This window comes from Centruroides vittatus, unplaced genomic scaffold (assembly GCF_030686945.1).
Source record: "Centruroides vittatus isolate TY-2023 unplaced genomic scaffold, ASM3068694v2 contig_1168, whole genome shotgun sequence".
Taxonomy (NCBI): Eukaryota; Metazoa; Arthropoda; class Arachnida; order Scorpiones; family Buthidae; genus Centruroides; species Centruroides vittatus.
In genome coordinates this window covers 1,089,211-1,104,819 of record NW_027120749.1, presented here as the reverse complement: position 1 = coordinate 1,104,819, position 15,609 = coordinate 1,089,211, and the positions used below count along the sequence as shown (strand labels likewise).

Sequence of the window (15,609 nt, the reverse complement as noted above, 5' to 3'; positions counted from 1 at the left end):
GCTCGGACTCAGTTCCTTACAATATATATATATTGTGCTCTATTTCTTGTGGGAGAGGGAGAGGGGGCCCGGTAAGAAGAAAATGTCTAGGGCCTCAAAATGTGTTAATCCGGCCCTGAATAAGCATAAAAAATACGTTTTCTGTAAGTTAATTAATGTTGTGAGCTACATTAATTTTTATAAAACAAATTTACTTTTATAAAATTTTTATTCCTATTGAAGAATATTATATAGCAGGGATGGTGAACCTTTTTGAGCCCGTATGCCATATAGTAAGCATACTTAGCTTTAAAGATTGTTTATGCCTGCCAAAATTTTAGACTTCGAATAACGATGTTTAAATAAATAAAACGAATATGCTTTAATTAGAATAAATGTAAAAAAAGAAGCTTTTTCAAGAAAGAATGATAGGATGATAAACCGAAAGGATGATTGAAAAAGACAGATGATAAATCGAAATCGTATGGTACAGTACGTTACGTGCCATATGATTTTTCCTTATGTGCCACTTTGGGCACGCATGTCTCTACCCCTGTTATATAGGCTTACTCCAAGAAAACGTTTATTTATTTAAATTATAATCAAATAAGCAGTTCTGGAAGTTTTTCTTAAAATTTTACACATTTTAAGAAGGAACTTTCAAAACTATACAAGCCATGATCTCACAGAACATTACAAAAAATATCTTAGAATTATTTCTACTCTCGAAAATATATTTGTTTAACGAAAACTGAAAGCTGTTGATTTGAACTGTTAAATTGTTCAGGCTTACGTCGCCATAAATCAAAATTATGAAATTTCATATAAGTCTATACATATTCTTAAATGTTTAAACAAGTTATTTAATCATTTTTGTTACGATAGTCTTATACAATATTTACCAGATGATCGTGCAATGAGGCATCAGTTTATCAAGTTCGGATGACAAATTATAAAATTCGTAGTCATTCTCTCGAGAAAGAATGAATACGAATCTCATTATTTAACAAGGATATTCGAGTTTGAATATCGCTTCCTTTTTCTACTACGCTAGCTACTCTAGCAAGAGCCAAATCCGCTTCGGAATGGGAAAAATTGACACAGTCTACGCAATTGTTACATTTAATGTATATAGACATATATATAGATAGATGTTTATTAGATTTTACAAAGAATACATAAATTACGTATTACAGTGAATTCATTTTAAGTTAAAAATTTAATTGTTCGGTGCTTCCAAGCATTAGAGAATCAATTAATAATTAATTTTTTTTTACCAAATTAGTCAGTGTAATATTTAATGAAAATATTTTGTTCTGTCGTTTACAATGTTTAAATACAAATATCAAGTCGATGAAAAAGGTGACACAATGTATGAAATCGAATTTTGTATGTTTTAAGTCACTAGAAAGGTCATAGTCTATATATCAGGGATGGCCGAACCTTGTTACGATAGGAGCCATACACCGCGTATCAAAAATACAGCTCCTCGCCGGCTTATTTCGTGAAAGTGCTGCAAATTAGTGGTAAGTGGAGTAAATACTTCACAATCTTGAAGATTATTTAAAAAAAATTGTACAGGTATACCTCGAGTTACGTCGTTCTCGATTATACGTCGTTTGTCAAAAAAGTATATGGAAAAATAAAAATCAAGTTTAAGTCATTTTATTCGACTTTACATCCGTCCGCCACAAATATTGAAGTCGTAATATCACTAGAAAAGCGTTAAAAGCACATTATATTAAAATATTAACATTTACAGTAAATGTTAATATAATCATCATAAATACTAGAGAACGAAACACGAAAACATCTGTGTTATCGTCTTATTTAGCGGTCTTTAAGTGCTCATTATTGGCGTTTTTCACCGTAGTTTCGACTTACGTCGTAACTACACAAGTAAATTCGACCAACGTCGCCTCTCCTGGAACCAATTACCGACGTAAGGCGAGGTATACCTGCATAACTATATGGGATCCGCAGTTTTGTCACCGTGAATATATACAATTAATGTCAATAGTTTTAAAAATTGTTTTTAGTTTGATTTCCATGCGATTGAATTTTGTGTTTATAGTATATAGAAAGTGCATACTTAAAAATACATATGTAGACTATATTCATTTTAATAAATAAATAAAATTAAAAAATAAATACTTTTATTAGTTTAAGGTGAAATCTTAAGAATCTGTAATATGTATGATAAATTTTCTCCTGTTAAAAATGATTGCAACTTATTGCTTATTGTATTGTTACATTTTTTTCCCATTATTATAATCCTTATTTCTATTTATAGACAGTCATCTCGTTAAATATTAAAAATTTATAATGTATATTACTAATTATTTCATACATAATAAATAAAATATTGCTTTTATTTGAGACATTTAAAAAAATAATATAAAAATTATACAAACTTTTCTACTTTCACAAACAATTTAAATTTTAATTATTGGAATATTTTAAAATCGATCTACGTATTTTTGAAAAATTAAGATCGAATTATAGTAATAAAATAATGTCTGGTAAATATGCGCATGTATTGAATATATGTATAAATAAATATACAAGCTCATTTAACTATGTGCATCAGAAGTGCAATGTCATTGGCGCGATGTACATGCGGATAACAGAGCTCTTAGAAGTTGACGTCGCTCGTAATCACGTATGTATTCAGCTGTATCTATAGAAATGTATAGTTCAGTGTCAGAATATTTGAAGGGTGCAACTTGTTTTTAATGTGAATACGTTTTTGTTAAATGTTTTTACTAAAGGAATGTCGAATCAGGAAAATGGTATGGACGGCTTATCCTGGCGAAGATTACATCTAAGTCGTGCTAAACTGAAGGCGTCTAGTCGAACATCAGCTCTTTTGGCTGGATTTGCTATGGTAAGTTTGAAAAGTTTACACTATTCATCAGTCAATTACTTTGTAATGTTGCACTAGAAATTCATTATTAATATTTTAAATATTTTTAAAATCAGTAAGATTTTAAACGAAAACTCTCAATAAACTTTTATCTAATGTAAACGGATTCTTTCGTTTTTACGATAATTAAATATAATTTAAAATAATAATGCGGAAGAAAATACTAAAAATAAATAAATAAGTGAACACTGTTACATCAATATATTCAAATAATAATTTTTATCAATATATTTATATGATAATCTGTTTGATACAGTATAAATCCATTTTCATTAAAATATTAAAATGTTCAAATAATTCTATTTAATTATCTGAGTAGTAACTGGCATTAAAACCTTTTTATTACTTTTAAAAATTACTTTTACTTATATTATACTTTGACACTATATAACTTTCGATAGGTATTTAAACACTCCAAATTCAACAATGTTGTCTATTGTTCTCAATCTAAATCAAACACGTATTTTGAAAAGACTTAGTTGTTATCTGAAATATGTTGACTTTAAATATGCGAATATTCATTAAATAATTGAAAAATTCATTCATTATTTTGTCACATATAGGATAGATTTTATTTAAAATACATATTTTAAATTTTGAGTATTATTAAGATTATTTAAAGTCTCTAAATGTATGTATATAAGTTATATTCTTTATTAAAGCTATCTAAACGACCTAATCTAATCGAATCTAATCTTAACTATAGCTACCTTAAAACAAATTATATAATAAAGAAACTTATTAAAATTTTATTAAAATCATATTACAATTTTATGTTTATTCCGTGACAATTCTTAAATTTATAAAATATTTAAATCATACGCAGAATTTTGAATAATTTAAACAGATCTAAAATTTAAAATTTTTATAAACATGTTTTTGAAATATTTTATTTCAGACATGTCGATAAGACTTTTTATTTGAATTTTAAATTTAAAAATGAAATTCTTATATAATATTCTGTTAATGTAAGTTGTTCAGTATGAAATGAAATTGATTTAAGAATGAAATTATATTTAAATTAAATCGTAAATGCTAATAATAAAATTAAACAAATAGATTCAAAAATCAATACTTTTAGATTTGATTAACAGTAGGCCTATAGAGGTTTTATATTTCATTCGTACAGTACACTCTTTTAAACCTGATTTAGCATGCACTTTTTTCTTTTTTCAATACAGTGTATAAGTTTTCCGCCCTGGGTATTTGAGAGACTTTTTAATCATACCATCACAGAAATTATTAAAAAAAAAAGGATAATTTAAATGAGTTCGGTCAGATTCATATTGTGGCCTGACTAAACTCATGATAGGTACGCAGGGCCGTCGAGAGGAGGTAACTGGAGCTGTTTTCCTCGGGCGCAGAGAAAACTTAGTGGTTTCTACCCATGTAAATTAATATTATTTTTATTAACAGAAAATAAAATTGTTTACGATTGATTTTTATTAATATAGACATATTTTACGTACTTCATGTGTTCAAAAAACAAAAAAAAATTGACTAAAGAGACCGGCTTTACCCCGGACCCTATATACCCTCTCGACGGACCTGTGGGTACGATTAAAGGCTTTGTATTTAAAACACTAGATTTCAGTTTTTAAAATTATATAAACAAATTTAATACCAGATGGCGCTAGTTAACATTACAACAAAAGGTCTATAAACACACGATACCCTGATGCTTCGCGGCAGTCGCCATATTGGGTCCTTGGAGGTTGTGTGTATGGTGTTTCTAGAGTAAATTTGGTTATTTGTTTTTTTCGATCTCAATTAGTTGAATTTCTTTTTATTTATTTTTTAAATGGTTTGGTGTTCAGCGAAAGGTGTAAAATTGTTCCATTTTCCCACTGACAGTTCCAGGAGAGTGATGATTTAAGAGTTAAGTAATGAAGACTATACACAAATAGTTGGAGTCTTTTTAAATTTTTTTTTTTTTTTTTTTTATTTCTTCAGTGACTGATAACTGACGACTCGAAGAAAAAATATTAAAATCTTTATTAATAAAAAGATTGACGAGACTAGCATCAGATTTAACATCATTTATAAGTAGTCTATGACTTTTAGACCTGATCGCTGATCAAGACTGTTTTTAGCACTGTTTAATCTGTTTAGTAGCTTCGGATCCTATATTAGGTCGTCATCTGAGTACAGTTTTATTATGTTTATTGTTTTTAACGGTATATCGTCTGTCTTTTTATGAATTTGTCAATCAAAAATATCAATTTTATCAATTTTGACATTTTATCTTCAAGTGCTATCAATCCCTGACTGTAATATAAACAGGATTTAAAAAAGACTCCAAAAATATTTGTAGGATTGATAGGATAAGAAAATGCAATACTCAGACGATCTACCCAGGAAAATCCCTCCCGCAGAACTTTCTATGGAAAACTAGCCCTATTCAGGTGTTAAAAAATCAAAATTTCATGACAGTGGAATTTATAAAATCCATTTAAAATTTATATTGTCGTGAGAACTCCTCAGAGTAAATCCTTTTATTATCCACTCGTTTATTATACATCCAGTGAAGATTCATTAAAAGAATTGTACTATACTACATTCTATTGTTTTCGTTGGCAAAATACTCTTTCACAATTTGCCTCGAATAATGCAGAATCTCGATTAATCGAGATCCTTTTAGGCTGTATTTCGATTTTCACTTATATTGCTCATATCGAGACGTGAGCAATATCAGTGAAAATGGAATCTCTGCACAGCTGGCTGACGCGTCGTGCCAGCTTACAGAGATTCTCCTCCTGTGATAAGAGAGAATTCGATTTGGAATATAATATTTTAAAGATAGTTTGTTTTTGGCTTACTTTTCCATCTCTCGCTCATTATTCGACTGGTCATATTACCATATTCTCTAATAAGATCTTGTTATCTGAGGTTGCTGGCTTTCCATACTATTCATTGTAGTCAGACCATCAACCTGTCTGTTATCAGTAATTGTTCACTATCATGTGTAGAGTAACGACATTTTTTTCGTATATTTTAGTTTTTTTTTTAAAATTTGTTATATTCTGCATGGTTTATTTGAGTTTATTTCTTATTAAAAAGTAAATAATACTTCCTGAATGTTATAAGCATGTTTTCTTCCTTATTTTGTTAAAAATTATTGTTTAATCATAATACTAGATTTATTTTCTGTTAGAATTTTAAAAAATTTAAATTTATTTTATCGGTAACTTAAAAGTTTTTAAGTCATTATTTTATCACAAAGTTCATATGATTTTAACTATTATCAATTGACCTTCGATAGCTCCTGTATCTAAAAATAAGACAGATAAAGGATAGTTTCGAATTATGAAATTATCCAGGTATCATCAGTAAATCATCAGTAAATCTTGGTATTAAGTTCACTTATGGTAGATCAATGGTTTTCAAACGGAATGTCGCGCACGATACTGTAGGGTGCCGTGAAATGGACTGATGGAAAAAGGCAACACAATACTTGGGCAATCTGCCAAGGGGAAGTGCCTTTTTTAGAAAAATTTCTATGGGAAATTGGCCCCTATTTAGGCGTTAGACAAAAGGAGAACAGTCAGAAAACTCCATGTGGCCAGCCCGTTGGTGAGGCCCGAATCCTCGACCTATTACCATTGTTCAACGGTTTTATCCACTTGACTATTGGCTCTGGTGCCGCGAAATATAGTGCTGAGCAGTGCCATAACACGAAGTATTTAATATTGACCTTAGAACAAGCTCTAATACACATTTCACATGGTCTCAAAATGTCTGTACTGGTCAAATTTTAATATTTTCTCGGGGATTTGCCCTAACAGTATGGGCTCGCCGGAATTTATTTATAACCTACATTTTGGCAGTTGAATCTGCGAATCTTTCGTAATGTACTGCTTATCTTTGCTTATCTATGTACTGCTTGTTGTTTGGCTTAGTCTTTAGGCTAGAACCCCAAAAGAGGGATAAAGAGACAGCCATAACAGTTCAAGTTTCAGGATACCAAAAATGTAGGTCTGCCACTGACTAAAAGTGTAATAACTTTAGTGATAAAAAAGTAGGAGATGCCACAAAAAGTTATCAAGTTTTAGGTGACACGATTAGAAAAAGATTGGAAAATATTGTGGTAGGTAGATCAAATATCATATCATATTATTTATTACATACATAAATTAATGAATTAAAATAAATTGTTGTAAATGTATTTTTAAAGGTCTTCAATTAAAATAATATATTAATGTCAACAAACATATATATTTTTTTTAATTCTAGAAATTTATACAAATTTTATAAATTAATTAACTTACAAACGTTTTGCAATTACTTAATAAAATGTTATAAAAAGTTTGTATAAAATTTATACAACATAATACAAATTTAATTGTCTCTAAAAAACGCAGGAACAAAACAAATTTGATCACACAATTAAAAATGAAACAAAACAATTTAACTATTATTGTAATTGAATGTAAATGCAAATAGTTTCTCCACCAATTTAATATGGAATATGATGTTGCATTTTCTGTACGAGTTGAGAAATCCTACACACGAGAGATAAAAGTACACCAACGCAGTTCGTTTCTCAACATATAATCGGTTCTATTTCGATTTGTCCATAAAGTTGAAAACTTTTCCGCATATATGCATGGAAATTCAGGAAAATAACGTGAACGCTTTTTTAACTATCGGAAAAATACACGTTGTAAAATAATATTTAAAAATCTATTTTAAATGCTTACAAATTTGAATTTTTAAAAAATTATCTTTCATACTGTTTTCAATCGATTACTTTTTATCTTCTTTACTTTTCTTTATTTCTTTTTAATTTGACAATAAATAGAAAGAATTTCAAAGATTTATGAATCGATTTGATACAAACATGCTAACGTCAGCAAGTTTGAATTTATCTGCAAGGAATTCAGAAGAAATAGTTTTATTCTTTATATTTATTTTTCATCATTTACTATAACGTTGAATATATCATAACTAACAGACAAGCCCAGCATTGCCCGAGCAAAAAATATCACCAAACATTAATATTATTAGATTATTTCGTCCTTAATCACTTAATCTTTTTATTCTATTCTATTATATTAGAGTATAAAGAATTTTAAAAAAGTGTTAGATTCGTCACTTGGTGTAATAAACCCTTACGTAAGATAACCTTTGTTGTTATATAAATCAAATACTATAACGTAAACATTAAACATTACAAAGACTTTTATGTAAAGCTGGCCCCTATTTAGGTGTTACTAACGTAAAGAAAACCCTGAAAACTGCACGTGACCGACCCGTTGGCCATGCCCAAACCCACGACAAACTAACTACCGGTGTTCGATTGTTTTATCCATTCGGCTTCTGGAGGACACTTATTAAGAAAATATCGTTCTAATATTAAGAAAATTATTAATTAAGAAACATTAAGAAAATATCAGAAACAAAAAAATCCGAGTGGTAAGTGCTATATGCTATTTGTCACAGTAATTAAGTGCATGTAATATACATTTTTTTTTTGTAAGAATTATATTTAGTTTATGATTTTGCTAAATTTTTGCCAATAGATGGTGCTATGCGTATATCAGAAAATTGAATGTAGATAAAAAGAAATTGATTTACAGAAATTCAATAAATATTTTAAGGTGGGATGCGAAATTACCTAAGTTAGAAGTACTGAAGTACTGTACGTGAACTGTAACTGCCAAGTTTCGTAGCAATTGGTCGAACGGCCTAGGAGTATATAGCGAACAAACAAACAAATAAACATTTTTATTTATATATTAGATATATAGATATTGAAACTCAGATCAAATACACCTTTTGTTTTGTTATTAAAATAAGGTTATTTTAGTGATAAAACCATTAAAATATCCTCATTTTAATAGTTGAAATTTATAATCAGTAAAAATTAGATTTTATTTTTTTCTCTTCCTATTGTTTGAAGTATATTTCAATTTCATTTCTCAGTTTAAAAGTGCGGATTTCGTTTCATAAACCATCAACTGTTAATAATCCACTCCCATACTCTTACAAACAGCTATAAGAGTCATGTGTGTAAATCACAATTATTTACAAAATTTATAGCCTAAGTTAAAAGACCAAATTTAATGAATCAACTATATGTATATAATATATTGTCTTTGCGATTAAATAATAAAATAAATGAAATAATCGAAAATTATACTTGAATAGTGTACAGCAGGGGTCGGCAACCTTTTTGTTACTAAGGGCGCAAGAAAAATTTTAAAAATCATCGTAGGCTCATAATTTAAGTTTGGAAAAAATCATAATGTAATAAATAAACAAAATAGTTATTTCTTGAAATATGCATATTTATACAAAATGTGTCTGTGACTCTGTGAATGTAACTGATCTGTATTATGCAGTGTTATACTTATTGTGTTTCTATATTTAAAACCAATGACTTATTTATATATTTTAATAAAAAATTAAAGTATATAAAATGATTTCTTTATTTTCATTTTATAAATTATTCTATATTTTATTTCATTTCAGGTGGCTATGGTCGAGGCTCAAATAAGCGATGACTTACCAAATGGATTACTCATTATTTTTAGTATCTGTACTACTCTATTGGTTTCTGTACATTTGTTAGCCCTAATGATATCTACATGTATATTGCCAAATATCGAAGCAGTAGCAAGCATCAATGGTTTAGCAACTGTTTCGGAATCTCCACACGACACTATGCATTATTATATAGAAGCCTCTTGGATTTTTTCAACAGTTTTTGGAATTTTTTTGTTTCTAACGGAAATTGCAATTTTATGCTGGATAAAGTTCGTAAGTTTTAGTACATATGCCGCTTTAGCTGGAATTGCATTATTGATTCCGTTTATTTTACTGTTCGTTGCATTTGCCATACATTTTCATCGAAAGCTCGTTTCCCATAAATATGAACAATCAGCAGACGAACTGAAAGAATTAGAAACAATGGTTACGCAACTGCAGTCGAGCTCAACGGATATATCTCAAAGTGGTCCGTATATTTTGAATGTTTGATTGATAATCATAATGAGAAATAAAAAACTAAATAATCAATAAAATAAAAAAATCAGATTATTAGAAAATGTTTCATATATGAAAAGTTATAGAAATTTGTTACATTTTTATTTTTCAAATAAAAAAAATAAAAACAAAAAAGATATGATTGTATTGTTATTAATGAGCAAAAACATTCATTTTATTATATGATTTTAATTTTCTTATTTAAAAAAATATTTTTTAAAGATCTTTTTATAAACTTAAATAATTTTAGTCTAATTAAAACGATTTAAATATTTAATTACATGTAGTATACATTACATAAGATATACATGTAAACATAATAAAGTAGGCCTATATAACATACAGCATATACAGCAATATACTGGATGATTATACTCGTAATTAGAGTACGCCTATTCAACGCTGTTCATAGATATATAACAGTCCAAATGCAATCAAATTCGATTTGGTAATATTTTAGGAAATGCGAAAGACATTTTCGTAAAAAAGAAATAGGGCCAACTGAAATTCGTCTAAAGTACAAAAAAAAAAAAAATTCATTTGTGAGCACTTAAAAAGTGATATTTACCAAGGACATTAGCAAATTTGGCAGCTTTGAAAGACAGTATCACACTGTATGTATGTGAGAAGCATCATAAAGGACCAGTTACCAATGTGTTTAACGACTAAATTTTTAAAGAAAATGCTTTCACATATCCCAAAATGTCACTATACCAAATTAGGTTGCATTTGGACTATAAATATTTCTCTTGACAACGTTGAAAAGGAATGTTTAAATTACGATCACCCAGTATATAGCATACCCAATAAATATAGGACCAATCTCTACCATGCAAACTTGGCACCACTCACTGGAAGCGATACAAATAAATTTAGACAAAAGACACTCGTTACAAACTTTATTTTAACATTACAGTATTTAAACTTACAGAAGATGACAAAAGTGATGTCTTTGTGCTTCTATACATCTTTGTATCCGTTTAATCATCGTCAAACTGAAACTTACGTAAAATATTGATGTCGATAGTTTCAATGTTTCTGAGAATGCTTTCCTTCACTCTGCGTATAGTTCTGGACTTGGACTTATACTCTTTTTCTTTTAAATATTTCCTATAAATATTTACTTTATTAATGTTTCACAAGAATTCCTTACAAAATGTACAGTACATCACTAATGTTCATTATCTCAGTCGGGCCGATTTTCATTTCAATCGGAACATTCTATGTACAGTACGTTAGATCTGAAGAAGACTTATACGAGAACTACAAGCAGTTTAACAATAAAACAAACGTGTAATGATTGCGTGAACGGACATTTACGTCCGTTCACGCAATCATTACACGTTTGTTATATTGCTAATTTTAATAGATAAGTTTAAATGACCAATTTCCTTTGGAAACTGAAACAAATCCAGTTCCAGGATTCCTTTTCTTGATTTTATCTGCTTTCTCCATTCCTTATTTTCTTCCCTTTTCTCCTTCTTTTTGATCCCGGCCTTTGATTTTTATTTTTCTTAATACAATTTTTACAAAACACAAAAACAAAAAATTAAAATTAATTTCACATATATACATTTACATATATAGAGGATGTAGAGGAAGACCACAAATGGAATGGACCGAAACAAGACTATATGAGGCTGAGTATTATATAAATAAATACTATATTATCAAACATACATATATTATTAGTAGGGGTGGCCAAAAATCCGGCTTCTGAACACTTTTCTCCCCATCCGTCATTACCTCCAGTCGAAGGATAATCTGCCCCCTTTTTTGGAATCTTCCTAAAATAATTACGTGGTATACAATATCTCAAAAAATGAAAATTTTGTTTTTATGAAATTGATAAAAAATGAAAAAATAACAATTGAGTTTGAGTTTTTCAGTATCATATTATATGCATATAGACCATAATATATGTAATAACATAGCTCTATTCAAACATAAGCTTGAGTCAACTGTGCAAAATTTAACTCTGGACATTCTTGTAAATTTTCAGTGAGTGAATTAAAAAGGAAATTCTTTTATATTAAGGAAGGAAAGAAATTAAATATCTTATATAGTGATGAGACAGTTAATAATGTCTCGGTTCAAACTGCAAAAATCACTGCGAAATGTTGATAATAGCCAAAAATCACTATGTATTAAAATGAAATACAAATGAATATGTTAAACATATGTAACGTACTGTATATACATAACTTTATATAAAAACATTTATATTTATTTATTCATTAGAGATGAATAAATAAAAATTTTCTTAACTATTTATAATGAATCAAAAATAATAACTATTATTATTTATTTAATCTGTTCATCATGAGTAAACTACGAATATCCAAGTGTGATATGAAAACATTTTTGAATGGATTTCAGGTGAAATTACAATGGCCACTATCGTTGCAATTTCAGTATTTACAAATTTGTACTCTTCATTTAATGAAAATTTTAAAACTATAATTAATTCTATCACAAATTTAAAATTACCACACAAATAAATTTTGTAAAACATTAATTTTTTCTTAATAGGAAAAAAACTAATTTCTCTTTTCCAAAATTGCATTCATATCACAAAAAATAATAACAACGTAAATATTGTATATAATCAGATTTTAAGATTTAGAAACTTTTCATATTAATACAAACATCTTTTTTTATATATTATATTTTTTAATTATCTCTCACTTGATTAATTTCATATAAAATTAGTGAGTAGCTTTAGATCATTAGAATTTCTGATTGTCATTGATTTCGCAATTTTAAACATTTACATTAACAAATATGATATTTATTCTTATCTTACAATAAGATATTTAAAAAAATAAAAAATAATGTGATAACAATTTTAACAAAGCTATAATAGAGCATAATATTTATACTAATCTGGTACTGTCTTCTTTTATACTACACTGATAATAATTGATATACTCAGAATATATAAATAGTACATCGACTAATTTAATCCATAGTTAAAGGTTAAATATAACATGTATAAGTTATTATAAGATGCAACATTAATACTTAAATATAAATAAATAAAATTACATATGTATATAATATAAACGCATTTAACATGTACACACAAGCACACATTTATACTGTATATGTATACATTTGAAATAAAGCTGTCCATAAATTACGTAACGCAGATATGAGTGGGTGGGTATGTAGGTATGTATCACAAGGGGTGGGGGTGTTTACGAAAATGTTATGCAATGTTAGGGTCTCGATCCTTGGGTAACAAAATGATTCATTTTTGTTTCTGAAGTGTTGCATAGAGAACTGTAATGTTTACGTTACTGCTTTGTACTGTACGTTGTACGTGTAATTGATAAAATAATGTAACGTTCGGTACGCTGTACTGTGTATTATTCCTTAATACAATCAAGGATATGTGTAGGGGGTGTTGTTATAAAGAGGTATAGCGGGGTAGGTCAACCATCCGAAAGCCGAATATAATGGTTTCAATCGGAAAATATAGCTCGCAGTCGAGAAACAACCAAATGATACAGCTAAGAGCCGTTACAGGTCGGCCAGACATACGTAAATGTATCACTTTATAAATATATTTAATTTAGTGACGCCACTGGATATGCGTTATGTAATTTTGAGGTTGGATATGTGCGACAGCGTTACGGAGCGTTACAGATGGTAAGATGGTAGTTGAAAAGTATACATACATAATTTATAGACAATCCCACATGTGAAAAAATATATAAAAGAACAAAACATTAATCATTGTGTATGCATATAAAGAATGTATTTATAATAAAATTTTAATTTTCATATTATAATTTTTCAAAAATTTCCATTTAATCTTACGTTATAAAAACTAAAAGTTGGTCTAAGTTACCGGTAGTGACCTCGTTCTCGATATACTGACATTAAAGGAACGCTCTTACTTGACGTTCTCTATGACGTCATTGTACACATGGCTAGCACGTGAAACAGCTGATTGATACGCTTAATTCCTTTTATTAGCAATTTACATCTAGACTTCGACATCCGTTTAAAGGTTTGTGATTAATGTTTTAATTATTTTAAAAATTATTTCCTATATTTGAAACAAATCGAAATAATCAATATACATAAGAATTATATTGATGAAAAAAGATGTCAATTTTCTTCCTCTTGTTTGCCTAGAGGCAAACTAATAGTTATATAAAATAATGTTAAGTGTTGATATATGTATATCCTTTCTAGACAAGTTGAAATTAAACCATCCGTGTTAAATTTATATATTATATAGGCCTAAATATTTTTAGTTCTAACGCTGTAGAATATATTTAATAACATTAAAAATACGTATAATAGATTAAATATATTAAAGAACTTAAGGTTATTAATTAAAATAAATAGAAAATTATAACAAATGGTTTATAGTTTTGTTGATATAATATTTGTTTATTTAAAACGTATTAAAAAAAATTAATTTACTAAAAATAGAAATATGACGAAAGTTTCTTGTTTATTAAAAAATATTAAAGTTTAAAAAGATAAAATGTGTGCAATTGCAAAATTTAATTGATTATTTTTCAATTATTTACTGTCTCCTTAGGGCAAGTTGAAAATAGTCAAGAACAAATTCGTTAATTAAAACTAAAATAGTGTCTAAATTTTTAATTGAAAAATAATTCTTTGTAGTGGAATAAATGTGATTAAGGTATAGAAACAACTCAAATAATTAAAGAATCTGCCTTCTACTTCTGAAATAATATTAGGCGCAATATACACAAACATATATAAAAATTATATAATATAAAATATATTAAAATACATACACACAAATGTTTTTATATATAATGCACATATATACATCATACATATGTATATATATTATTTGCGTTTAAAATTATTCGCATGAAATTAATGCAAAATAAAATATTGCGAAATAAGCAAGAGAACAAAAGAACTTGATTCATGTATGGTAGGATAACGTAGGATAACCTACCTTACATCAAACAAGTGCTTTTGTTTGACTTTGGAAGTTTGTGTCATAGAACAAGTTATTTGGAAGTTTGGACTATTATTTTGACAAACTCCAATAGTCCAAACTTAGTGGACCTTAATGGAATTCCTACCTTATATATAAAAAAGTATAAATAATCTGTTTATAATAAATTTTCTGTAGGAAATAGAAAGCATCTTCCGATATCATAGAACAAGAATGGGAATCTTTGGCACGCGAACCCGAAGTGATACGTCGGAAAAAATCCCTGGCACGCAGCAAATCATACGATTTCGTTTATTTTTTACTACATAAATAATAAATTATCTTAATTTTAGTTTTAATATTATAATTTTATGTGAAGATCAATATATCATCATCCTTTTCTCAATAAGATTTTTTAAATTTATGTTAATTAAAGTCTATTCATTTCATTCCTTTAAAAATTATTATATGGAATTTGAAAGATAATTACGGCATCTGAACTCAAAAAACCTGCCATCCCTGTAATAGGATAAATTTTATTTAGTCGTTTTTCAATACGATTATTTTTATTTCATAAAAATAAATGTAAAATATACAATAATTAGTATGACCGGGAGGGTTGGCAACTCTTCGATGCCTCGTCAGGATTAACACCACCGCGCCTTAGCTGACACGGAAGCCGCGGCAATTCAAAGGTAGGTCACGCGAGCGGTCGGATTCGGGATGGAGGGAGAGACAGCACACCGGAAGTAACTCTCGCAGAGACCTCGTTAACTAAACA

The 15,609-nt window shown here is 28.3% G+C and overlaps 2 protein-coding genes across 2 annotated transcripts in view; both read left to right on the top strand.

The window, feature by feature from the left end:
* Positions 1 to 2,466: 2,466 nt before the first annotated feature.
* LOC136981861 (calcium release-activated calcium channel protein 1-like) lies at positions 2,467 to 10,042 on the top strand. The gene is made up of 3 exons (XM_067278242.1): positions 2,467 to 2,641; positions 2,751 to 2,866; positions 9,380 to 10,042. Exons 2-3 carry the CDS (start codon positions 2,753 to 2,755, stop codon positions 9,884 to 9,886), a joined length of 621 nt encoding a protein of 206 aa, XP_067134343.1. The 5' UTR covers positions 2,467 to 2,641; positions 2,751 to 2,752; the 3' UTR covers positions 9,887 to 10,042.
* A 3,748-nt stretch (positions 10,043 to 13,790) lies between these two features.
* Positions 13,791 to 15,609, top strand: part of LOC136981818 (uncharacterized) — a 42,957-nt gene continuing 41,138 nt past the window's right edge. Inside the window, exon 1 of the mRNA XM_067278190.1 lies at positions 13,791 to 13,910. The gene's annotated coding sequence lies outside the window, so the exon portion shown is untranslated. The remainder of the gene's footprint in view (positions 13,911 to 15,609) is intronic.